Source organism: Equus asinus, chromosome 28, assembly GCF_041296235.1.
Source record: "Equus asinus isolate D_3611 breed Donkey chromosome 28, EquAss-T2T_v2, whole genome shotgun sequence".
Classification (NCBI taxonomy): Eukaryota; Metazoa; Chordata; class Mammalia; order Perissodactyla; family Equidae; genus Equus; species Equus asinus.
In genome coordinates, this window is record NC_091817.1 from 15,571,842 (window position 1) to 15,597,894 (window position 26,053).

Genomic DNA, 26,053 nt, shown 5'->3' on the forward strand with positions numbered 1-26,053 from the left:
ATGCACCCAACACAGGAGCACCAAGATTCATAAAGCAACTATTAACAGACCTGAAGGAAGATGTTAATAACAACACAATAATAGTAGGGGACCTCAACACCCCACTCACATCAATGGACAGATCATCCAGACAGAAAATCAACAAGGAAATAGTGGACTAAATGAAAAACTAAAACAATTGGACTTAATAGACATATATAGATCACTCCACCCTGAAGGAGCTGAATACACATTCTTCTCAAGTGCCCATGGAACATTCTCTAGGATAGACCATATGTTGGGAAACAAGGCAAGCCTCTACAAATTTAAAAAAATTGAAATAATAACAAGCATCTTCTCAGATCATAGTGCTATAAGGCTAGAAATTAATTACAAGAAAAAAGCTGAGAAAGGCACAAAGATGTGGAGACTAAACAACACACTACTGAACAAGCAATGGATCATTGAAGAAATTAAAGAAGAAATAAAAAAATACCTGGAAACAAATGAAAATGATAGCATGCCATACCAACTCATATGGGATACAGCAAAAGCTGTATTAAGAGGAAAATTCATCGCAATACAGGCACATCTTAACAAACAAGAAAAATCCCAAATAAGCAACCTTAAAGCACACCTAACTGAACTAGAGAAAAAAGAACAAATGAAGCCCAAAGTCAGCAGAAGGAGAGAAATAATAAAAATCAGAGCAGAAATAAATACTATTGAAACGAAAAAGGCAGTAGAAAGGATCAATGAGACAAAGAGCTGGGTTTTTGAGAAGATAAATAAAATTGACAAACCACTAGCCAGACTTACAAAGAAAAAAAGGGAGAAAGCTCAAATAAACAAAATCAGAAATGAGCGAGGAGAAATAACAACAGACTCTGCAGAAATACAACAGATTATAAGAGAATACTACAAAAAACTATATGCCAACAGAATGGATAACCTAGAGGAAATGGATAAATTCCTGGACTCCTACAATCTCCCAAAGCTCACTCAAGAAGAGGCAGACAATTTGAACAGACCAATCACAAGGAAAGAGATTGAAACAGCAATCAAAAACATCCCAAAGAATAAAACCCCAGGACCAGATGGCTTTCCTGGGGAATTCTACCAAACTTTCAGAGAGGATTTAATACCTATCCTTTTCAAGCTATTCCAAAAAATCAGGGAAGATGGAACACTTCCTAACACATTCTATGAGGCCAACATCACGCTGATACCAAAACCTGACAAGGACACCACGAAAAAAGAGAACTACAGGCCAATATCACTGATGAACATAGATGCAAAAATTCTAAACAAAATTTTGGCAACCAGAATTCAGCAATTCATCAAAGAATCATACATCAGGATCAGGTGGGATTCATACCAGGGACACAGGGATGGTTCAACATCCACAAATCAATCAACGTGATACACCACATCAACAAACTGAGGAATAAAAACCACATGATCATCTCCATAGATGCAGAGAAGGCATTTGACAAGATCCAACAGCCATTTATGATAAAAACTCTGAACAAAATGGGCATAGAAGGAAACTACCTCAACATAATAAAGGCGATATACGACAAACCCATCGCCAACATCATACTCAATGGGCAAAAACTGAACCCCATCCCCCTGAAAACAGGAACGAGACAAGGATGGCCTCTATCACCACTCTTATTTAACATAGTACTGGAGGTCCTGGCCAGAGCAATCAGGCAAGAAAAAGGAATAAAAGGAATCCAAATAGGGAGGGAAGAAGTGAAACTCTCGCTGTTTGCAGACGACATGATCTTATATATAGAAAACCCCAAAGAATCCATTGGAAAACTGTTAGAAGTAATCAACAGCAAAGTTGCAGGGTATAAAATCAATTTGCATAAATCAGTAGCATTTCTATACTCCAGTAATGAACCAACAGAAAAAGAACTCAAGAATACAATACCATTCACAATCGCAAAAAAAGAATAAAATACCTTGGGGTAAATTTAACTAAGGAAGTGAAGGACTTATATAATGAAAATTACAAGGCCTTTCTGAGAGAATTGGATGACGACATAAGGAGATGGAAAGACATTCCATGTACATGGATTGGAAGAATAAACATAGTTAAAATGTCCATTCTACCTAAAGCAATCTACAGATTGAACGCCATCCCAATCAGAATCCCAATGACATTCTTTACAGAATTAGAACAAAGAATCCTAAAATTCATATGGGGCAACAAAAGACCCCGAATTGCTAAAGCAATCCTGAGAAAAAAGAACAAAATGGGAGGCATCACAATCCCTGACTTCAAAACATACTACAAAGCTACAGTAATCAAAACAGCATGGTACTGGTACAAAAACAGGTGCACAGATCAATGGAACAGAATTGAAAGCCCAGAAATAAAACCACACATCTATGGACAGCTTATCTTTGACAAAGGAGCTGAGGGCATACAACGGAGAAAAGAAAGTCTTTTCAACAAATGGTGCTGGGAAAACTAGAAAGCCACATGTAAAAGAATGAAAATTGACCATTCTTTTTCACCATTCACCAAAATAAACTCAAAATGGATTAAAGACCTAAAGGTGAGACCTGAAACCATAAGGCTTCTGGAAGAAAACGTAGGCAGTACACTCTTTGACATCAGTATTAAAAGGATCTTTTCAGACACCATGCCTTCTCAGAGAAGGGAAACAATAGAAAGAATAAACAAATGGGACTTCATCAGATTAAAGAGCTTCTTCAAGGCAAATGAAAACAGGATTGAAATAAAAAAACAACCCACTAACTGGGAAAAAATATTTGCAAGTCATATATCTGACAAAGGCTTAATATCCTTAATATATAAGGAACTCTTGCAACTCAACCACAAAACATCAAACAACCCAATCAAAAAATGGGCTGGAGAGGGGCTGGCCCCGTGGCCGAGTGGTTAAGTCCGCGCGCTCCGCTGCAGGCGGCCCAGTGTTTCGTTGGTTCGAATCCTGGGCGCGGACATGACACTGCTCATCAAACCACGCTGAGGCAGCGTCCCACATGCCACAACTAGAAGGACCCACAACGAAGAATATACAACTATGTACCGGGGGGATTTGGGGAGAAAAAGGAAAAAAAAAAAAAATCTAAAAAAAAAAAAAAAAAATGGGCTGGAGACGTGAACAGACATTTCTCCAAAGAAGATATACTGATGGCCAATAGGCACATGAAAAGATGCCCATCATCACTGATCATCAGGGAAATGCAAATCAAAACTACACTAAGATATCACCTTACACCCGTTAGAATGACAAAAATATCTAAAACTAATAGCAACAGATGTCGGAGAGGTTGCGGAGAAAAAGGAACCCTCATACACTGCTGGTGGGAATGCAAACTGGTGCAGCCACTATGGAAAACAGTATGGAGATTCCTCAAAAAACCAAAAATAGAACTACCATACGGTCCAGCCATCCCACTACTGGGTATTTATCCAAATAGCCTGAAGTCAGCAATCCCAAAAGTCCTGTGCACCCCAATGTTTATTGCAGCACTGTTTACAATAGCCAAGACGTGGAAGCAACCTAAGTGCCCATCAACAGACGAATGGATAAAGAAGATGTGGTACATATATACAATGGAATACTACTCAGCTGCAAAACAGAACAAAATCATTCCATTTGCAATAACATGGATGGACCTTGAGAGAATTATGTTAGGTGAAATAAGCCAGCGAGAGAAAGATAATCTGTATATGACTCCACTCATATGAGGAATTTAAAACTATGGACCAAGAACAGTTTAGTGGATACCAGGGGAAAGGTGGGGTGGGGGGTGGGCACAAAGGGTGAAGTGGTGCACCTACAACATGACTGACAAACATTAATGTACAATTGAAATTTCACAAGATTGTAACCTATCAATAACTCAATAAAAAAAAAACTCACTGAAAAAAAAAATCTTTAGATCATGATAATAAAAAAAAAAAAAAAGAAAGTGTTCTGCAAAATGTAAAGTTATCAGGCAATGACAAGGTGCTTTTGTAATGGCAGTCATGTGCTTACTAGCTGCGAGCACTTTTTTCATCGGCTGCTTTCTGAGACTCATCCACTCTAGCCTGGCCCACTCCTTACCACGCTGTTCTTACTGGCCTTCACGGGACTCCTGCAGTCTAGAGTTGGGCCACCTCACTCGGGGTTCTGCTGCAGCTACGTCCTCCACTTTTTCTTTTGCCTACTTGGTTTCTGGAATGATTGTACAATGACAAGGGTATAAGTTTTAGATCCAGATTTCCTAGCTCAAGTACCAGCTAGCGGTGAGTTCTAATCTAAGCATCATTCACTTATCTCTAAAATGTATTTTTACAACGTTTTTGTGAGGATTAGTGAGATAGCCATATAAAGTGCTCAGGACAGTATATGCACACAGTATGTGTTTAGTTAACATTAACTATTAGTAGTAGTAGGAACACTAGTAGCAATACTATTTCTGCTACCACAACTACTACAAGCACCACTGAAGCAGCTAACCCACTGCCATGGACAGAGGAGACTGTCTGCCACTTTCGACTTGAATTCTAACCACAAGCGCTAGGTTGTAACAAGTATCTTTTCACGGATGACTGCCTTTTCTGGCCTGCGTGTCTTAATATTTCATGTTAAAATTGCTGTATTTATAATGCTAAAAAAATGATCACGAATCAATTACAATAACTATCACGTGTCCACGTCTTTATTCACGTAAAGCAATGATTCTCAATTGCGGGTGATTTTGTTCTCCAGGGGATATTGGGCAATGTCTGGAGACATGTTTTTAAAAAATTTTTTTTTATTGTGGTTTAAATAGTTTATAACATTGTGAAATTTCAGTTGTACATTAGTATTTGTCAAATACCATATAAATGTGCCCTTGCACCCCTTGTGTCTTCCCTGCCCCTCCTTTCCCTCTGGTAACCACTAAATTGTTCTTCTTCTCCCTAAGTTTGTTTATATACGTCTGGAGACATTTCTTTTTTGAGGAAGATTAGCCCTGAGCTAACATCTGCCGCCAATCCTCCTCTTTTTGCTGAGGAAGACTGGCCCTGAGCTAACATCTGTGCCCACCTTCCTCTACATTCTATGTGGGACGCCTGCCACAGCATGGCTTGATAAGCGGTGCTAGGTCTGTGCCCAGAATCGGAACTGGCGAACCCTGGCCGCTGAAGCAGAATGTGCGAACCTAACTGGGGCGCCACCAGTTTAGACCCTGGAGACATTTTTGATTGTCACAATTAGGGGGTGGCTACCAGCATCTAAGTGAGTAGAGGCCAGAGATACTGCTAAACAACCTACAACGCAGAGGACAGATTCCCACAATAAAGGATTATCTGGCCCCAAGTGGCAATAGTCCAAGATTGAAAATTTCTGACGTAAAGGGTCACAGGTGTTGTCCAAGGCTCTGGCCTTGCGATTCTTCTCTTTACTCTTTCCCTTCATGATGCTTATCTACTCTCTTCCTAGAGTTCTACCTTCTCCATTTCTAACCAATTCCTTGATGTGTCTCTCACCTGATTTTTTTTCCTGCCCCAAATTAGATATTTTGCCTTTTCTCTTACTGGTCACCAGTATAAAACACAAGTTACCCTTGCAGTAATGGTCATCCTGTCTTCTCATATCTATCCCTTCTTGTCCATTCCAACATTTTACTCTTTTAATCATTCACTTCTTTCCCGGGTTATAGTAAATTCTACTTATGTCCCCACCTCCAGATTTTCCATGCAAACCTATCTGATATGCAGTAGCCACATTAACTGCAATTAAGGAAATCTTTATTCCTTTCACCCTCAGTCCTAAAACCTTTAAAAGCTTCTCAATAAATTCTTAAAAGATCAACTTACTTAGTTTAGAAGTTGAGGCCTTTGCTGATCTTATCTAAACCAATTCTTCCAATCTTACCTTCCAGTATCTTTTCATGTTCTGGCCCAAGCCAGCCACTTCTACTCTGAATATACCTTGTGTTCCCTGTGCACTTCCTTGCCCTTCTCTTCCTTTTTCTTAATTCCGATCCCTAAAATCCTGCTCATCTCTACTAGCCATTTCAAATACCACATCTTTCTGGAAGCCTTGCCTGATGAGCCTGGGCACATCAAATGGAAGCAACTGTTCTGTCTTTTAATTGCTTATAGCATGAGGTTTGTGCCTCTCATTATTATCGCCGGAGTTGCCCACATTCACTTCCTAGCCCTCCTCCTGCCCCAGAAGCTCTATTCACTTCTGTGTCTCCCAGAACATCCACTGTGGGGCTATGCACACAACTGACACTCTGAAAACATTTGTGGCAGCTCATTCTTCTACTAGCTAATATGTTTTATAGGTTTTGAGGGTTTTTTGTCAATTAGTGTGCTACTGCAAATTGGTTGCCCAATCTCCAACTGAAAATGATCCTCCATTTTACAAAGCCTACATTTTATCTGAACTAGTTAACTTTCAGTCTATATTCTCCTTAATTTGTACTAATGACTTATTCACTGTGAATGTGGGTATCTGACCCAGTTGTTTTATAGCAAGTACAACTCTTAGTCTCTATTGTCCAATAGCCAATTTATTAATTTTCTTTAAAGAAAACAATAATAAAAGGAAAAAAGATCCCAATCAAAATCTAGTCTCTTCATGAAGATTTTTCTCCTATTGAGTCGTATCATTTTATTACCTTTAATTAGCCTAGGCTGAGAGGACACTATATACTTAAAAGTGTTTCATAATTTTATATATGCATTATATTTACTTGTAATGAGGCTTTTTTCCCCCAGATGGATACAAGTTAATCAATCAAAATGATTTTCTTATTTTCTAATTTTCTAATATGTCAAGATCTACTTGAGGTATTGTTTTCAAGTCCACCTGAAAACAAATATCTCCAGCAGTAGGAGATTTAATTTATGTAATCATTAAGAATATAACAATCATATTTGCATCATCTGAAAAACAAATGTAATTATATTTTTTTAAAAAGTAGAGCATTAAAGAAAGATAAATCTTTCTGGTTTAGATGTCTTTCTTCCTTTTCCTTGCCCCATTAAATGAAAAAAAAAAAGATCAAATTGCTTAGTTTAGAAGTAGTAGTATTTAGAAACCCTGATCTTGTCTAAACAAAGCTCCTCCCCTCATCCTAGTTTCCTTCCACGAAGAAATTTGAGTCATGACCAACATCACTGACTATGCTATAAGAGATAGCTGATAATAATCTCCTTACATAAGCTTGTGCTTTACATTTTTAAAAATCTGCTTAATTTTCATCAATATTTTAATAAAAACCTATTATGTTATAAGTTTAATGCGGACTGAATAAAAGACAATCAAGAATAAGCAGATGGGAAATCAAGAGATCTAAAACTAAAATTTGGTTAAGTGTCTACTGTGTGCCAGGCGCTTTACCCACATTGTTTCATTTAAGCTTCAGAAACATTCTATGAGGCAGGCACTCTTAGTGAGGCTTAATACTTGACTGTTACTAGACGAATGTCAATCAGTTGGCCAATTTGGCCTGTCTTCAAATCCTGTCCTTTACTGAGTAGCCTGAAATTCAACTTTAAGATTTCAAGTGGTTTATTCTTCATTAATTAATCTTTCATATAATCTATATCAAGCTAAAAATAAAAGAAAATCGTGACATCAGTTTGGGAACCCTCTACTTGCAATTAAAAAAACATATTGGGAAAGACTCCTTAATTTTGGTCAAGTTGGCAGGAACCTTAGTGTATGTTGTTCTTATTTTTTTATATAAGCCTGAAGTCAAGGAAAAAAATTAGTTGTTCTAAAAGGGTTTTCTTCAATAAACCATCATGCTGACAAATTAAATGACAGTAACCTCTCTCAACAGCTGACAGCCTGGTGGGGGCCCTGTTAACATGCGCATTAGGGCAGACTGATTGGTTTAATTTGCAGTCATGCCTAAAAATCTGCAGAGGAATTGATGCTGAATAAATCATTTTCTTCAGCAATATTCAGCAGTTTGAATGCAGCAATGCAACCAAAGATTCTTAAAGCTGTTCTATTTATTGCTGAAACCAGCCGACCAAGTGACTACTTTCATTTTATTTTCTAAAATTGTGTGCTTTTACTGAAAGCCATCAGTTAAAAATGCTTCAAAGGTAAGATTTCTTACCAAATTTTCCCATATCTCAAACTGGAATGTATCAGAGGTAGGCGATGTCGTAAGGAATAAATCTAGAAGGAAAATAATAGAATTTAAATTTTTGTTACTGATGTGTACTTGTAAAAAGAGGAAGAAATGCAATACATAAAAATAGTTATTAATATAGTTGCACTTAAACATATTTTAAATGATATTTTAACAAGCTTGATCCATCAAAGAAAAAACAGCCGATGATCCTGTATTAGCGCAATGAAGGAAAATGTATTTAAGGAGAGCATTTGGTATTAGTCCTTCAAAAGCATTTTTTATTTTTAAGAACAATTAGGTGCACTACTTTTTTATCTTACACATTTTTTTAAAAAAATACATTCTGATTATAATCACATTTTGATTTCTCACCCTAAAAGCTACACTTAACCTACATATCATAGTCAAGTTTCAGCATAATTTTAAATCACAGTATTACAGCATCTAGAATCTTTAGAACTCATGTTGAATGAACAATAAATTATATTCAAATTTTGAGTAGCAGAACTGTCTTTAGATATTCCAAATAAAGAAAGTTTGTTTTATTGGAAAGTGCAAGAATTTTGATAGAATTTTTTGAAAAACAATAGGTTGACAGTCAAATCAAACATCCTATTAATGCAAAGGCCAGGTGAACTGCAAATCTATTCTAGTAGCGGCATTTATGATGTTCGCATAATGGCAATTTTACTTAGGGAATATATAAAGTTTTAAAATGATGAGTTGAGTCATGATATTAGTCTTTCATGCTTTAAAAAAATAGAAATTATTCTCAGTGATGTGAATGCCATGTCTATTTTAAAGAAAAGGGTTTTTTCCCCTCATTATATATGTTTAGAACACTCTCATTCACGTTTTAATGTGTTTTCTGTAAAGGTTTCATATGAATTGAATGAAGCTAATTTATAACTATAATAATAAAGATTTTCATAGAATCCCCAGAGCGCTAAGTAATTTGTTCAATTTTATAATTAGTTGAACTCAAAACTCCTGACTCCGAGTTGGTAGAACCACTCTTTATGTCAATGTACAAATATCTCCACATTTATTTCCCCCACACTAAGGATACTTTGCCTATAGATATAGAAATGTAGCCTTTGACAAAGATAATGTCCTTACTCTGTCAAACACACATTACCAACGAAGTGTTTACTTCCACATTTATGTAGGAAAACTCCCAAACAATATCTGAGATTTGTGTCATGGTGTAACTTCAGCCAATCTCCTCTCCTTCTCTTGTGTCTTCTCCACATTGCCATCAGCATGATTAAAAAACAAAAGTGCAAATCTGACCTCATTTTTTCTCTCCTAGGATCTCTCTTCCTCATATGAAGGCCTACCTACTTGCGTTTCCAGGCTCATTTCCTGCTACTCCTTCACAAGAAACTTACTCTCTGTAATATCCTTTTAACTCACAGTCACCTGGTGAACTAATTCTTCAAAATGAGCTCAAGCGTCCCCACCTTTCCTGAGGCCCTTCCATTCCCTATGCCTAATATCTTTCCCTCCATTGTTATTCCACTATGATATCTCTATTGTCACAGTTATTACAATACACCATGATATTCTCATTTCACATCTGTCTTTCCTGAGCTTCCTGAGGGGAGGAGTCATGCCTAATATTTTTATATCCTTGTGGTTCCTATGTGCTTGAAAATAGTATGTGTTTAAATGACTGTTGAATAACTAAATGATACCATGTTATATATACTGTGGTTTTTGCAAATTTGCTTGAACTGTCTAAAAATACTCTATTGCATCTTTAAACAGAGTCTAGGGAAAAGAAAAGTCTTATGTTAAAGCATTTCATTCAAAATAAATATGACTGATCACAGTGACTACTGTATTAAGCATTAAACATGCTCTTATCTTTTTATACTACCTGAAAATGTGGATAATTACCATAAGAAAGTGATAACAGATTAATAGCCTCAGAAATTTCTAAGAATCACTGAGAGCCACGTCAATGTAAGCTCTGAGCTATTCGAAAGAAGCAAAATCCAGAAAAGGGGCAATTATGCAATTATATAACAGGTGAATTTGTTTAAACTGAAAACATTACACTGTTGAAATTCTTAACCCATTTGAGAATAAATGAGAAGGCATCTTTCCAACAAGGGATCAAAGGCTCATTGCCTTGATAAGCCAGTTAGCTTCATGGATTTGCAAGAGCTCTTCTGTTATCACAAATGACCAAGTAGGGATAGTTAGATGGGAGAGGTAGATGGCTACCAGCCATCTATCACCATTCCTGGAAAAACAACACAAAATGTTTTTTTCTATCGGTGTTGCATTAGTCTCAATATATTTGCATAAAAGGTGATAAATAATGAGCTTCCTATTGTTTCACTCATATTTAGAAAATTTAAGAACTATAACACACAATGTTTGCTGAATTCTATTTTCATAGTTTCACTAACTATTATTAAGACTTTGAAAAATAGTAAAGTGAGATAAGGGATTGGAAGTACCTTGTAAAACAGATTTAAAAAAATTTCATTTCACTATTCAATTATGTAATGTTTGAATTCAACTATATAATGTATGTAATGTAAAGAGGTAAAGAGGTTATAGGAAAATAAATGATTCATTATGTAGAGAAATAAAAAGAGACAATTATTAACAATCCAATACGATGAATCATGCCTCAGATTTTGAATGAAAGGAGAATAACAAGAAAAAAATTTTAGTCAACAAAGCAATAAAGTTCTCACCCTCCCACATGGTAAAGAGTAATTCGCACAATAAAATTAAAGGAAATGTACTCAATGAAACCGTAATGGGTGCTGTGACATGCCACCCAGATCCCCTCTTCGGAATGAAGGACTTATTCCCTCAGCTGCTGGAAATGCTGCTGGCAGACAGCCCTAAGTAGTCACCCTCTTCGGAACAGCTTTGGCTGAACAGAGCTACCTTGCCAAAGCTTGCATTTCTTTCTGCACTAACCTGTATTCAATAACTGGTCAGTTCAGAGGAATAAAAACTAGACCCCCTCACCACAACTCAGGAAAACGCCGCAGGGCCATCCCGCATACAGAGGTCCTAGGGTCAGCTGAGGCTTTTACCGACACTGAATCATAGCCCAGCTCTCCTTCCTTCCCTTCCCTTTCAGTGGTATTGACTATAAGAGCACTCCCTAAAAGTAAACTTTTGCATACTAATCTCCACCTCAGTCTGCTTGCCAGGGAACCCAGTCTACAACAGTTGATACCAAAAGTGATCAGAGAAGGTGGACACCAAGATTTTGGAGTTGTATCACCTAACATGGGGCTGGCGTTAAGGACTCGTTCCTTGGGGGTAAGCAGTGCAGAGCGAGTTGCAAAACCTTTTACTGGCGCTATTCTGGTGGAAGGGAATGTAGTAGTGGATGTGCTTTTAAGATTTTTGAGAAGTAAAAGGTAAACACTAACGATAAGGATAGTGGAATTAGATGGCTATTGCTAAGCTCAATTGAGGAAATATAGAAAAGTCACAAAAGCTAAGCATGATTGATCAGAAATTAAAAGCTAAGTGTGAAAGCCAGAGGGCCTCTTGGGCATCACATAAAGAAGTTCTCATCTCCTGCAGCAGGAGGGCAAAGAAAGCTGAGGGTCAAGACCAGGATGTAATAATGTTAAGAGTAGAAGAGCTCCCAAGAAGGTTGAATTCTCAACCTAAGCAGGTCTGCTGTGCTAAGGTTAGGGCCCCAGTTGGGAAAAAATGATACTTGACCCATGGGATAGGAACACCTGGCGAGGAACCTGAAAATTTTGAATCCCCAGATTCACTTGAACCTTCAGAGCCTGCAGAAGTGGCCCACTCTTCACTGTTAAAGGCTGGTGTTTGCTCCTGTTGGAAGATGATGGAGAAGTTTCTTCTGAAGGCTAGTGTTCTCTCTCGTTTGACGATGACAGATTTCTGCTCCCATTAGGCAACATGCTTCCCACTTCCTAGAGTCTGCCTCACCTTCTCTCTTGGCCACCATGCCAAAAAGTGGGGTTAAATTACAAAATAATCTGACCAGGATTGTGACAGACATGTAAAGGAAGTCCAGGTTCTAGATAACACTGACTGGCAGGAGCCAGGAAAGTCTGCATGAGACTACATTCTGAGGGTGCTTGATCAAGGCAGGGGGTAAGGGGTGGGGTAGGAAGGATGGGGTGCAGGGTGGAGGAGAATAAAGAGTTGGGGGCAAGGTGATTACACTGGTTCTCTTCCACCCTAGAAGTGGCAGCAATTCATCTTAAGGAGTAGACACATATTCTGTACATGGGTTTGCCTTTCCCGTCTTGAAAACTAATTTTAAAAATGCTAATAGAAACACTATGATGATAGCTGAGATCACTGGTATTTCTTTGAAGAAATAATCCTTAACAAAAGATAACATTCTGAGTTAGTAAAATATTCAGGATATAAACCCCAAACTCAGTTAAATCCTTTTTCATTAGAATCTTCTAACAAGTAGAACAGTGAAAATATTCAATGTGCAAGGAGTTTCCTCCCCAGAAAATGCAGACACATAGTCAAGTGTGTACAAAAACAGTAAATGTTTATGTTTACAAAAATAACTTTATACTTCAATTATTTCCATTCATAGCTTGAGAGGATTAAGGTAAGGCATTTTAATTGTTGCCAAGTGCAGTACAGCTTTCCCTTCAAGCGAAGAGCCCTTTGGTTAAAGTTGGAATCAAAAGGAAGCTTTAGGAGTTTTAGAAACTTAAATTGGAAGTTGGACTATGTGAACTAAACCATATTAGGAAAAACAAAACAAAGTCTTATGATTATGATCAAAGTTTAAAGTTTAATGATAATGGGCACCTAACACCCTTTTGATATACTATAGTATGAAGAAAGATGTTAAACATTGTGATTTTTGGTACTGTATCATTTCAGTGTGAAGTCCCGACATTTTAAGAAAAATATTCTGATGACAATTTTTAAAAAGCATTCATAACGTCATTTAGAGTTCCTGCACGAAGAAATTCTCCTTAAATGATGATAGTCACTGTATTTCCAAAGGAGTACTATGGTTCATTTTGGAAAATACAGTTAATAAAACCTTTGTAGTGTTTTCTGGAAGCTTTAGACATTTCCACAAAGAATGATTCAAAGCAGTATCATAATCTGTACTGTTTCTATGCTTGAGCCAGGAGGAGATACCAAGCTCATGTTTACGTCTGTTCTACAGTACAGCCCAGTTTTGCTTAGGCCTAGTTACATTAGCGAAAGAGCAGCATAAGAGTGCAGAATAAAAATATCTTTCACCTGCTTCCATCTGTTCAGAAAAAGTACACTGAGGGCCATATGACTGCTGAAATCATTAAGATGAACCAGCTAATGCCAACAACTCTTGCCCTTCGCAGCAGCAGTTTAACTGCATTCTGTAGCTCAGAGGTCAACTCAAACGCTGTCAGGCATGAGGCCCTAACTTAAATAAGTTAAGAGGTCCTAGCACAACCAAGATGATCAGATAGCAAAAGGGTGCAGGGCACGCAAACTGACTAAGGGTCTCAGGATAGAGGAGATAGTAGGAAGTAGGGACTCAGATGAACCAAAAAGAGCTCATCACCGACCAAAGAGGACAGCAACTAATTAGCTCCCGGCAATCGTTGTTATTATGGAAACGTGATTTTGTAAATGTGAAAAATCACATTTTAAAAAAATACTGAAATCTAATTAAAATATTTTAAGCAGTATGGGCAAAAAAAATTAAATATATGTCTGCAGACTCAATTTGAGGCACAGGTATCTGATAGATTATTGCTTTGGTTACATATTTGTTCGCAGAGAACCAACCCTACTTCCTATATTTCCCAATAACCAATAATACTGCCAAATAATATTAATTTGGTAAGAGGACATGAGGAAGCTGTTTGAATGGGTCCCCATTCACAAGATACTATTCTTAGGAAGAAATCTAAATTTCTAGGAATCATTTCAAAATTTCACTATTTAAGTTCATAACCTTCCATCTAAATTTCCCTTTCCTTTCTTTCTCTTTCTTATCCCGAAACATTGGGTCCCAAATGAAGACTCACTATGCTTAGCAGAGAGCTCTGACCACCTCTAACTTCAGAGAGTGTACACAAGATAGAGAGAGACTCAGACACCATATTCCATAACACAGGCACACACTATCACAAGACTGAAAGCCGTTAGTGCTGGGTAAACAACAAACATACTCCTGCCTTGCCTTCCTTCAGCAAGCAAATCATTATCAGAAGCACTTTTGTTGTAAGAAAAAAAAGGTTGGATTTATTTATTTCAGGTAGTGTATGCACACGAAAATCTCAGGTGAAAACAATAAAATCCAAGTCACAGGTTGCTGGCAGCAAATGATGATGGGAACCTAACTGTCCTGAAACTGAATGTGGAAGGGGTTATGATTTTCATTTGAGGAGGATTATTAACAAGTAAGGAACGGTTATATTTTAAATACTACCTTTTTATCATAGGGAATTTATTTTTCATAACTTGTATGTTGAACTTTTAAGAGAAATATATTCAAGGTAATTATTTTAAGTTAATGATCTTCAAAGACAACAATATTTTGAATTCTAGTGTTATACGTATATCTCAGTTGAAGTTACACATTTCCTCTACTCCTATGAGATTAGGTTCTTAAGGAATCTGAGGGAATTTGCAGTTTTAATATTTTAAATCTTGTAATGTTTCTATGGGTTAACAGACTTTATAATTCAAAATTCCAATATGAGAAGAGGACTTCTATCTTCTAGAAGAGTCCTCTATGTTCCAGAAGGTAAAGAATTCATTAGAGATGATAAGCCTTAATGACAGAAAGAAGTGGAGAACAAGAACTTGGCATTAATCATCACTAAGATTTTCAGATTTTCCATCAACTCTCATTATAGTAAATTTATTTAAATGAAGGTTTTATAATACAAATTTTAGAACCATATATGGCCTGATTTTTTTCCTTAGGTAATGAAGTCAGTCTGCATCCATTTGGTTTATATAATAAGGCTTCCATTAGTGTATTCATTAGTCCCTTACATGCCCAAATCCGGATCCTTTCTTATCATGTCCACTTATGTGTTCATTTACAAACATATAAAGACGTCATCCCTGCGAACTGTTCAACAGCTGCCTACACAAGCACTGCCATCCAAACACTGTTCTTCTGGCAGCTGAAACACAGCAGGCTGGACTTCTGAGTGCTTACTTTCTCTGAATAAAAAGATTGTGTGTTAGTCTAGGTTGTGTGTTAGTCTAAACAGATGTTAAAGGACTTCCCCCCAAATATATCTTTTATGCATTTCTGCCCCCTGAGTTGTTTCATTTTGAATAGAATTCTTAATTTTTACTATATCATGGGCTCCTACTCAAGGGGTTTGAGTTAGAGAAGAAACCTCAATTTTGCTCACAAAAATAATGGCTAGACATTTAAAATCAAATTCAACCTGAAAGTAATTTATTTCTTAAGTGGCAAGATTCAATTAAGGTGATGAATGCTCTAAAATTTATGAGTAGAGGCTGGCCTGTGGGATAGTGGTTGGGTTTATGTGCTCCACTTCGGCGGCCTGGGGTTCACTGGTTCAGATCCCAGGCGCAGACCTGTGTGGCACGCCATGCTGTGGCAGGTGTCCCACATATAAAATAGAGGACAATGGGCACGGACGTTAGCTCACGGCCAATCTTCCTCAGCAGAAAGAGAATTAGTGGCACATGTTAGCTCAGAGCCAATCTTCCTCAAAAAAAAAATAATAAAATAAAATTTATGAGTAGAAGATGTCAGTCTCTCTGATAATTGCTATGTCAGACTGAAATGCAAAACACAATACATATGGTCAGCAAAGTTTAGCAGATTATTCCTCTTCTAAATCCAAGGGCAGGACAGTTAAATATACAAAATGAGTTATTTGGAATGATTTAAACTCACAGTCACTCAAAAACAAATCTCTAACAGTAGGCAGTTATACCCCATCTAGTCAAAGAACTTTTGATTTGTGTACTGCCTCCTCTTTTTAACTGGTCTCAGGTCCCTTTCTAACACCAGAGAGGAACTTTCTGCAGACTAGACTAACAGTGGCCTTAATGAAATAATTTATCTACATGGTTTCTATGCACCATTTCCGGTACATACTGGAAGGGAATATTTTTGCTGAATCTAAAGCACTGTAGTGATAAAATCCTTGAAGTGTAATGAATTCAAATAACTTAGAAAAAATACAGCAAAGCATTAATCTCTCTGGGCTTCATTTCCTTGTGTATAAGACGATCTGGTTAGATGAAATGATCCTTAAGATTTCTTTAATGTCATAGTCACCCACTCATTCAACATCTTTTAAGCACCTGCTATGTGCTTGGCACTCAGTTAGGTATTAGCTGAACACAAGTGAGGCGTGCTCCTTGCCTTTGAGGAGCTTTGCGTCTCTGGAGAAGAGGGATGTGGACACAGACAAATACCACCTGGCAATGGCTCAGCCAGAATTATGAACATGTATTGTGGGAACTGAGTTGGCAGAGGTACTCAAGTTTTGGGTGAATTTGGGGAGGGCATCACTGAGAAGGTGACATTTGTGCTGGTCAGAAACTTAACAGATGATTAGTTTTACAAGTTATGATACTCACATTAGTGAAATGCTAACACTACCAACACATGACATTTTATAGTATAAAGCTCTTTATATATGAACTAAGTTAAAACCAAACAATCAGATCATTAATAAACATCAAGTTAAAGCAACTTATTAAAATAATAAGACATACTCATGGCCTCTAACTCATTCAAAAACAAATATTAGGTAAAGCTTATCTTATTAATGTAATATACACAGTGAGTACACTTGACAATAACAAAAATTGCTCAAATGCCCAGTCCAGCTGTACAAAATCTGAAATTAGTGATAATTCTGAGAAGTAAATAATTTCCTCAAGATTATGGGATTTGATTAAAGTAGTACCTAAACTTTACATGTAAAATTAAAAATATATTTCTCTTGAAGCAGAAACAAGTACAATAGTGATTAAGCATGAAAATTAAGTGTATATTAAATGCACTAAAGCTTCCTTTCAAATAGCTACATGAAATAATTTAAGAAACTTAACATTAACTCCAAAAGTACATCTTTACTGATGTGGAAAGTATGCAGATGGTTGTAATGCAAACAGTAAACCTAATAGTGAGTAATGAACCTCTAATAAATCTTTTAACTCTGTCATAATAGGAGAATGCTATTTATATGTCATGTTAAGAGTGCTCACTTCAGCACTCATGGCAGCAGATCCACACGGCCGGGGAAGTGCACTCCAGGCTTGCATGAGTGCCCATATTACTGCTGAACCACAAAAGTGGGAATGTGCCCTGGAGCGACAGTAGGAAGAGGTGGCAGCAGCCCTTAGCCTGCTTGTGATGGCTTTCCTGGCAGGGGTGAGAGGGGAACCCATGCTGCCCCTGCAGCCCCAAGGAGTGGCCCTGGCTTGGTCCCAGCAAGGAAGCCACGCCCATCAAATACAGTCCACACAAGCACCTGAGCACTCCCCAGACTTGTGCAAGCACCCATAGTACCCCACAGCTTCTAGAAGACAGGGTGGGACCAGAAACTCTGTCCCTGCTTCCCCATAGTGATAACAGTGGAATCTGTGGTGTAATATTACCACAAATGCCCTGACAAAAGATTAGTTCATGAAACTGCAGCAACAATTCAGACTAGAAAGAAAATGACAATTCTCCAGAAACCAACCCTAGGCACAGAAATTTACAACCTAAATGACAGAGAATTCAAAATAGATGTGATAAAGAAACTGAGACATTTACAAGAAAACACAGAAAGACATTTCAATGAGCTCAGGAATAAAATGAATCTCTTCACCAAAGAGACTGAAACTATTAAAAAAAAGCAGAAATTCTGGATATGAAAAACACAATTAATGAAATAAAAAATAATCAAGAATCCTTAAGAAATAGAGCTGATGTTCGGGAGGAAGAATTAGTGATTTAGAGGATAAAAATATAGAAATTCTACAGGTGGAGGAGACAGAAATAAGATTTTAAAAAAACGAAGGAATTTTTTGAGAAATTTCTGACTCAATTAGGAAAAGCAACATAAGGATTATAGGTATTCCAGAGGGAAAAGGAGCAGAGAGCTTCTTCATAGAAATAGATGAGAATTTCCGAAACCTAGGGAAGAGCAGATTTACAAACACACGAAGTAATAGAATGCCTAATTACATCAATACTAAAAGATCTTCTCCAAGGCATCTAATACTAAGACTGGCAAAAGTCAATGACAAAGAAAAAATATTAAGGGAAGCAAGGCAAAAGAAAATAACCTATAAAGGAAACCCTATCAGGCTTTCAGAGGATTTCTTGGAAGAAACTCTACAGGCTAGGAGAGAACAGAATGATGTATTCAAAATTCTGAAAGACAAAAACTTTCAGTCAAGAATACTCTGTGCAGCAAAACTTTCCTTAAGATATGATGGAGAAATAAAAGCTTTCCTAGATAAACAAAAGCTGATGGAGTTCATTGCCACTAGACCTCCCCTACAAAAAATAATTAAAGATGCCCTCACACTGGAAACAAAAAGGCAAAGGTCTACAAAGCTGTGAGCAAGGAGATAGATAGACATAATCAGAAACCTACAGCTCTCTATCAGAACAGGGAGGCAAATACTCAATTATAAATTAAAAGGTAAAGGGAAAGAAAGAATCAAAAGTAACTATAACACTTCAGGTTAGTCACAAAATCACAACATTAAAAACAGAATAATTTGTAACAGCAATAACTCAGAAGGGGAAGAGGGAAGGGATGGAACATGCTTAAGTTAATGGAGATAAGAGGCTATGAGTAAATGGACTACTGCACCTACAAGATCTTATATACAAACTTCATAACCACTAAACAAAAAATCAGAGCAGAGCCACAATTCACAAAAAGTAAGAAAATCTCCTCAGAAAACCACCAAAATTAAATTTTAGTCAGAAATACAAAGGAAGAGAAACAATGGAAACACAAAACCAGAAAATAAGAGACAAAATGGCAGTATTAAGCTCTCATATATCAATAATCACTCTAAATATAAATGGATTGAATTCCCCAATCAAAAGACACAAAGTAGCTAGATAGATTGAAAAACAAGACCAAACAATATGCTGCCTCCAGGAAACACATCTCAGCTCTAAAGAGGCTCAGAGTGAAGGGATGGAAGACAATACTCCAAGCTAATAGTAAACAAAAGAAAGAAGGTGTTGCCATACTTATATCAGACAAAGTAGACTTCAAGTTAAAAAAGATAACGAGAGACAAAGAGGGACAATATATAATGATAAAAGGGACATTCAAACAAGAGGACATAACACTTATTAACACATATAACACCTAACACAGGGGCACTGAAGTACATAAAGCAATTATTAATAGACCCAAAGGGAGAAATTAATAGCAACACAATAACAGTAGGGGACCTCAACATCCTACTTACATCAATGGACAGATCATCCAGACAAAAAGGCAAGAAGGAAATAGTAAATTTAAACAAAAAACTTGATCAGATGGACTTAATAGATATATATAGAGTATTCCATCCAAAAACAGCAGAAAACACATTCTTCTCAAGTGCACATGGATCACTCTCAAAGACAGACCATATGTTGGGAAACAAGGCAAGCTCAATAAATTTAAGAAGATTCAAATCATCACAACCATCTTTTCAGACCACAATGCTATGAAACTAGAAACCAACTATGAGAAAAACACTGAGAAAGTCAGAAATGTGTGGAGACTAAACATGCTACTGAACAACCATTAGATCAATGAAGAAATCAAAGGGGAAATTAAAAGATACCTGGAGACAAAGAAAAATGAAAATACAACATACCAACTCTTATGGGATGTAGCAAAAGCGGTCCTAAGAGGGACATTCATAGCAACACAGGCCCACCTCAACGAACAAGAAAAACCTCTAATAGGTAATCTTAAACTGCACCTAATAGAACCAGAAAAGAAGAACAGACAAAGTCCAAAGTCAGCAGAAGGAGGGAAATAATAAAAATCAGAGCAGAAATAAATGAAATAGAGACTAAAAAACAAGTAGAAGGGATTACTAAAACTAAGATCTGATTCTTTGAGATGATAAACAAAATTGACAAACCCTTAGCCAGACTCACCAAGAAAAAAAGAGAGATGGCTCAAATAAATAAAATCTGAAATGAAAGAGAAGAAATTACGACAGATACTGCAGAACTACAAAGGATTATACGAGAATACTATGAAAATCTATATGCCCACAAATTGTATAACCTAGAAGAATGGGTAAATTCGTAGACTCATACAACCTTCCAAAACTGAATCAAGAAGAAATAGAGAATCTGAATAGACCAACAACAAGTAAAGAGATTCAAACAGTAATCAAAAACCTCCCAAGAAACAAAAGTGCAGGACCAGATGGCTTTTCCAGAGAATTCTACCAAACATTCAAAGAAGATTTAATACCTATCCTTCTCAAACCATTCAAAAAAATTGAAGACGATGGAATCCTTCCTAACTCATTCTATGAGGCCAACATTACCTTGATACCAAAACGAGACAGTGACAATACACAAAGAAGGAAAATTACAGGCCAATATCCCTGATGAACACAGATGCAAAAATCCTCAGCAAAATATTGACAAAGCAAATACAGCAATACATTGAAAGGATCACGTACCATGATCAAGCGGGATTTATACCAGGGATGCAGGCTGGTTCAACATCCGCAAATCAATGTGATACATCACATTAACAAAATGAGGAATAAAAACCAGATGATCATCTCAGAAGATGCAGAGAAAGCATCTGACAAGGTCCAACATCCATTTCTGACAAAAACTTTCAATAAAATGTCTATAGAAGGGAAGTACTTCAACATAATAAAGGCCATATATGACAAGCCCACAGCCAATATCATACTTAATGGTGAAAAACTGAAGGCCATCCCTCTGAGAACAGGAAGAAGACAAGGGTACCCACTGTTGCCACTCTTATTCAACATAGTACTGGAGGTATTGACCAGAGCAATTAGGCAAGAAAAAGAAATAAAAGGAATCCAAATTGGAAAGGAAGTGAAACTCTTGCTGTTTACAGATGACATGATTCTATATATAGAAAACCCTAAAGAATCCAACAGAAAACTACTGGAAATAATCAACAACTTTAGCAAAGTTGCAGGGCACAAAATCAATTTTAAAAAATCAGTTGCATTTCTATACACTAAGAACAAACTAGCAGAAAGAGAAATCAAGAATAGAATGCCATTTACAATCACAACAAAAAGAAAAAAATATGCAGGAATAAACCTAACCAAAGAGGTGAAAGACCTATATACTGAAAATCATAAGACATTATTGAAAGAAACTGAAGAAGACATAAAGAAACGGAAAGAGATTCCATGCACATGGATTGGAAGAATAAACATAGTTCAAATGTCCATACTACCTAAAGCAATCTACAGATTCATTCAATGCAATCCCAATCAGAATCCCAATGACATTCTTCACAGAAATAGAACAAAGAATCCTAAACTTCATATGGGGCAACAATATATCCCGACTACCTAAGGCAATCCTGAGAACAAAGAATAAAGCTGGAGGCATCACAATCCCTGACTTCAAAATATACTACAAAGCCATAGTAACCAAATCCGCATAGTACTGGTACAAAAACAGGTACACAGATCAATGGAAAAGAATGGAGAGCCCAGAAATAAAACCACACGTCTATGGACAGTTAATCTTTGACAAAGGAGCCAAGAACCCATAATGGAGAAAGGAAAGTCTCTTCAAAAATGGTGTTGGGAAAATTGGACAGCCACATGCAAAAGAATGAAAGTAGACCATTATCTTGCACCAAACACAAAAATTAACTCAAAATGGATTAAAGACTTGAATGTAAGACCTGAAACCATAAAACTCCTAGAAGAAAACATAGGCAGTACACTCTTCGACATTGGTCTTAGAAGGATCTTTTTAAATACCACGTTTACCCAGGCTAGGGAAACAAAAGAGAAAGTTAACAAATGGGATTATATCAGACTAAAAATCTTCTGCAGAACAACAGAAACCATGAACAACATGAAAAGACAGCCCATCGACTGGGAAAAATTTTGGCAAATCATTTGCCCATCAAGGGGTTGATCTCCAAAATACATAAATGTTGGAGAGGATGTGGAGAAAAGGGAACCCTTATGCACTGCTGGTGCAAATGCAAACTGGTGCAGCTGCTATGGAAAACAGTACGGAGATTTCTCAAAAAATTAAAAATAGAAAAACCATATGATTGCGCTATCCCACTACTGGGTATTTATCCAAAGAACTTGAAATCCTTGATCCAAAGAGATTTATGCACCCTTATGTTCACTGCAGCACTATTCACAATAGGCAAGATGTGGCAGCAACCCAAGTGCCATTCTGTGGATGAATGGATAAAGAAGATGTGGACTACTACTCAGTCATAAAAAAAGACAAAATCATCCCATTCACAACAACATGGATGGACCTTGAAGGTATGATGTCAATCAAAATAAGTCAGAGAGAGAAAGACAAATACTGCATGATTTCACTCATATGTGGAAGATGATAAATATATGGATAAAGAGAATACATTAGTGTTTACCAGAGGGGAAGGGCATTGGGGGTTGGGTGAAAGGGATAAAGGGGGACATATGTATGGGTGAGGGACAAAAATTAGACTACTGGTGGCAAGCAGGATGAAGTCTATCCAGAAATTGATAAAAAAATGGAGAGTGTTCACTTCAAGAAGAAGAGACCTTTCTTTTTGTTGCAAGGAAGATTCACCTTGAGCTAACATCTTTTGCCAATCTTCCTCCATTTTACATAGGATGCCACCACACCGTGGCTTGACAAGTCGTGCTAGGTCCACAGCCGGGGTTCCCAAGCTGTGAAACCCGGGACACTGAAGTGGACCGCATGAACCTAACCACTACATCACTGGGTCTGGCCCTTAACCTTTTTTTTTTTAATGTCCAAGGGCCTTACACAAGAATCAACACTTCATCATTTAAAACTGAAAACCTAATTAAAATATTGTACCAAATATAAGAAAGGAATGGCTTGTTCAGCCAGATAGGAAAGTTCTAATGATGTTTTGTAAAGTTATCATATTGAATTTATAGAATAATCTCTAACATGGCAGAATAATCCCATGTAGCATCCATTATAAACCTTCCTCCTGAAAAAGCTCCACTAAAAAGAGTGAACAAGAAAATTCAAGACTGTAGGCTTAAACAAAAACCACCAGTTGGCGTTATGAAGGACTACTTTTAGGTCAGCAGACGCCTACTAAATGCAAACGTTCCATCTCTGGAATGGCAGTGAGACGCTAGTGCTGCAGACCTGCTCCCCAGCAAAACAAGCATAAACGGGGAAAATTAAAAAAAAATCTCACCATTTAAAGCCTCTGGAAATTGTTCTAAGAGCCTATGGCAAATGAAGAACTATTTATTCAAGAAAATATACTAAAACTGAGGAAGAATAGTGAGAGTCTGTGGCATCTGAACCACAACAAGCTCTCTTCCTTCCTTTCCAAGCTCAGTGCAATGGAAACTCTGCTGCAGACAGGTGTAGCCAAAAATACAGGGCTCCCTTTCTCCCTAGCTACCAATCAAGCTATTTTTCTAGACCATTATCTTCCTCTAGTACAATCAAGGGCTATAATATATTCCTGGGAGTGGTAGGCACCAGCATTTCTCATCACCCCCAGCAACGTGCTGCAGAGGCTAAATTCCAAGCAAGTGTAGCTGAGATGTCAGGGAATCCCTTCTTTAAATCAGACCCCACTCATAGGGTGGAAGATCAACTTCAGGCACGACACACTGAAAATACTGGGGCCCACTGAAAATACCTGCACCCCAGGTCATCTATAGGCTATTGGTTCTACACTGGAGAGGCAAGCCAAAAGGATCAGAAGCTACCACCCTCACCTTGTACTCTGCTCCTAAAGCAGGTGTGTCACTCAGAAGAAGTACATCATTATCCTGGCTTCCAGCTCTGGAGTGATGGCTCAGAGATTTTGGACAGGAGAGGCAGGCTGTAACAAAGATGGCTCCAAAGCTCTTGTACAAGAAACTGATTTTCACTTGAAACAGAAAGGGAGGAAGGTCAAGCCTAAGGGCACACTCCAAACCACTGGAGGGAAAGCAATTAAGCAGACGATGTCAGCTTCATGAAAGAAACAACCTAAAGCACAGGCTGGATAGCTTACCAGAGAGGACCAGGGAAAGAAGAAATAAGATGAGCCTTTCTGGGGTCTGAACAACCCAAAACACTGAACTAAAAAACTAACCTGCAAAGGAGTCTGAACTTAAGTATATCAGAGTATGGAGAAATTTATGCCCCAAGGTATTGTTAATAATAGAGCAATCCGCTGGCAATTACTGAAGCCTAACAGCTGAGTGTGATCAGGGAAAGAGACAAAGCGAACCCTGCTAAAACCACGGTCATCCCAGGGTGACTGTGCACATGTGTAAAGCTATAGCCTCTGAGGAGCAATATCAGCCAACCAGGAGAGGGAAATACAAAACAATATATATAGAAAAGCAGAGCTAGAACAGTGGTGGCACTGGTACTGCCATTTTAGGACAACTGGAGCTTAGATGCTCAGGAAGAAATAAGGAAGGTTACCAGGTCCCCAGAATTTCCTGGATATCTAATAATAGCCAAGGACACCACCTAACGTATTTGCTCCTTTTCTGACTACATCACACTTGAGGGTGCCTGAGCTTCTATTCCTCTGGTGTTATTAGCTAACTAATAGTGTAATGGTATGCAGCATGCATAACACATTATCCAAGGGGCTGTACTGGTACTGAAGTGCTCTGGGAGTTCAAGAAAGGGTCTGTGGTAGACCGGAGAGATCCTACAAGAATGAGTGCCAAAGAGATAATGGGCAAATTTGGCTTTTTTTTTTTTTTACAGTGCTTACAGGATTGATCTTTTTGAGTTTCTCACAGTCAAGAGTGACTTTAGGGGAGAGGATTCTGGGAAGATAGTGGAGTAGAAAGCACCAAGAATCTGTCTCTCTACCAAGACAACCACTGCACTGGCAGAGTCTGTCTGATGCAATTATTTTGGAATTCTGTAGCCTATTGAGGGCTTGCAACTTCCAGGGGAAGGTGTGGATCATAAACTGCAGTTAGTTTTGATCTAATTCAGTTCTTAGCACAGTATCAGCTACCCAGCCCTGACCCCCAGCTCCGTGGAAGGCAGCCATGCACATGTTCCTGGAACAGCATCAACACAGTTTGCAGGAGTCAAGGTAAGCAAAAAGGACCTTGGCCTCCAAATATTGGGGATCTGTTTTCTGATCACTGACTGCTTCTTCTGATGAGAGAAGAGAAGACAAAGAGGAAGATAGCCATTGTTGTTGCACCTCCCCCATTGATGTAACCCTCCCTTACAGCTGAAGTGACTTCTGGAGGATTTAAAAGGCCAGTTGCCTCACCCCTACCATTTTTCTCCTTTTCGTCATTTAGGAGCAAGACATAAAGACTAGTTCTTTAAAAAACAACTGTATATATGGAAAAATTAAAAAGTGACTGTACATGCCCAGGGAAAGCCACAGCCCAGAAAAGACCTGAGAAGACCTTAAATTTACACCTCAGATTGATCTTCAGTATTAAGAGAGGCTACAACAATCAAAAACAATAAACAAAAACAATAACAAAACACAGAAAGCCCTGAGCAAGAGGGAGAATCTGATTTCAAGTGTTATCAAATTATTAGATTTAAATGTTCAATGTTCAATAAGAAATCACAATGTATAGAAAGAAAAAGGAAAGTATAGCTTATCCAAAGGAAAAAAATAAATCAACAGAAACCCTCCCTCAAAGACCTGACGGCAGATCTACTAGAGAAAGACTTTAAAACAAATCGTCTTAAAGATGCTCAAAGAACTAAAGGAAGATGTGCAGAAGGTCAAGAAAACAATGCACGAACAAAATGGAAATATCGACA

At 37.6% G+C, this 26,053-nt stretch overlaps 1 protein-coding gene across 4 annotated transcripts in view; it reads right to left on the minus strand.

Moving 5' to 3' along the window:
- Nucleotides 1–26,053, minus strand: part of ITFG1 (integrin alpha FG-GAP repeat containing 1) — a 284,107-nt gene that overhangs the window by 192,713 nt on the left and 65,341 nt on the right. For all 4 annotated transcript variants that reach the window (XR_011499061.1, XR_011499062.1, XM_014867980.3 and 1 more), the window contains exon 7: nucleotides 8,086–8,147. Coding sequence is in view for 2 of the 4 variants with exons in the window: in XM_014867980.3 (XP_014723466.1) it covers nucleotides 8,086–8,147 (62 nt within the window). In the remaining 2 variants the exon portion in view is untranslated. The remainder of the gene's footprint in view (nucleotides 1–8,085; nucleotides 8,148–26,053) is intronic.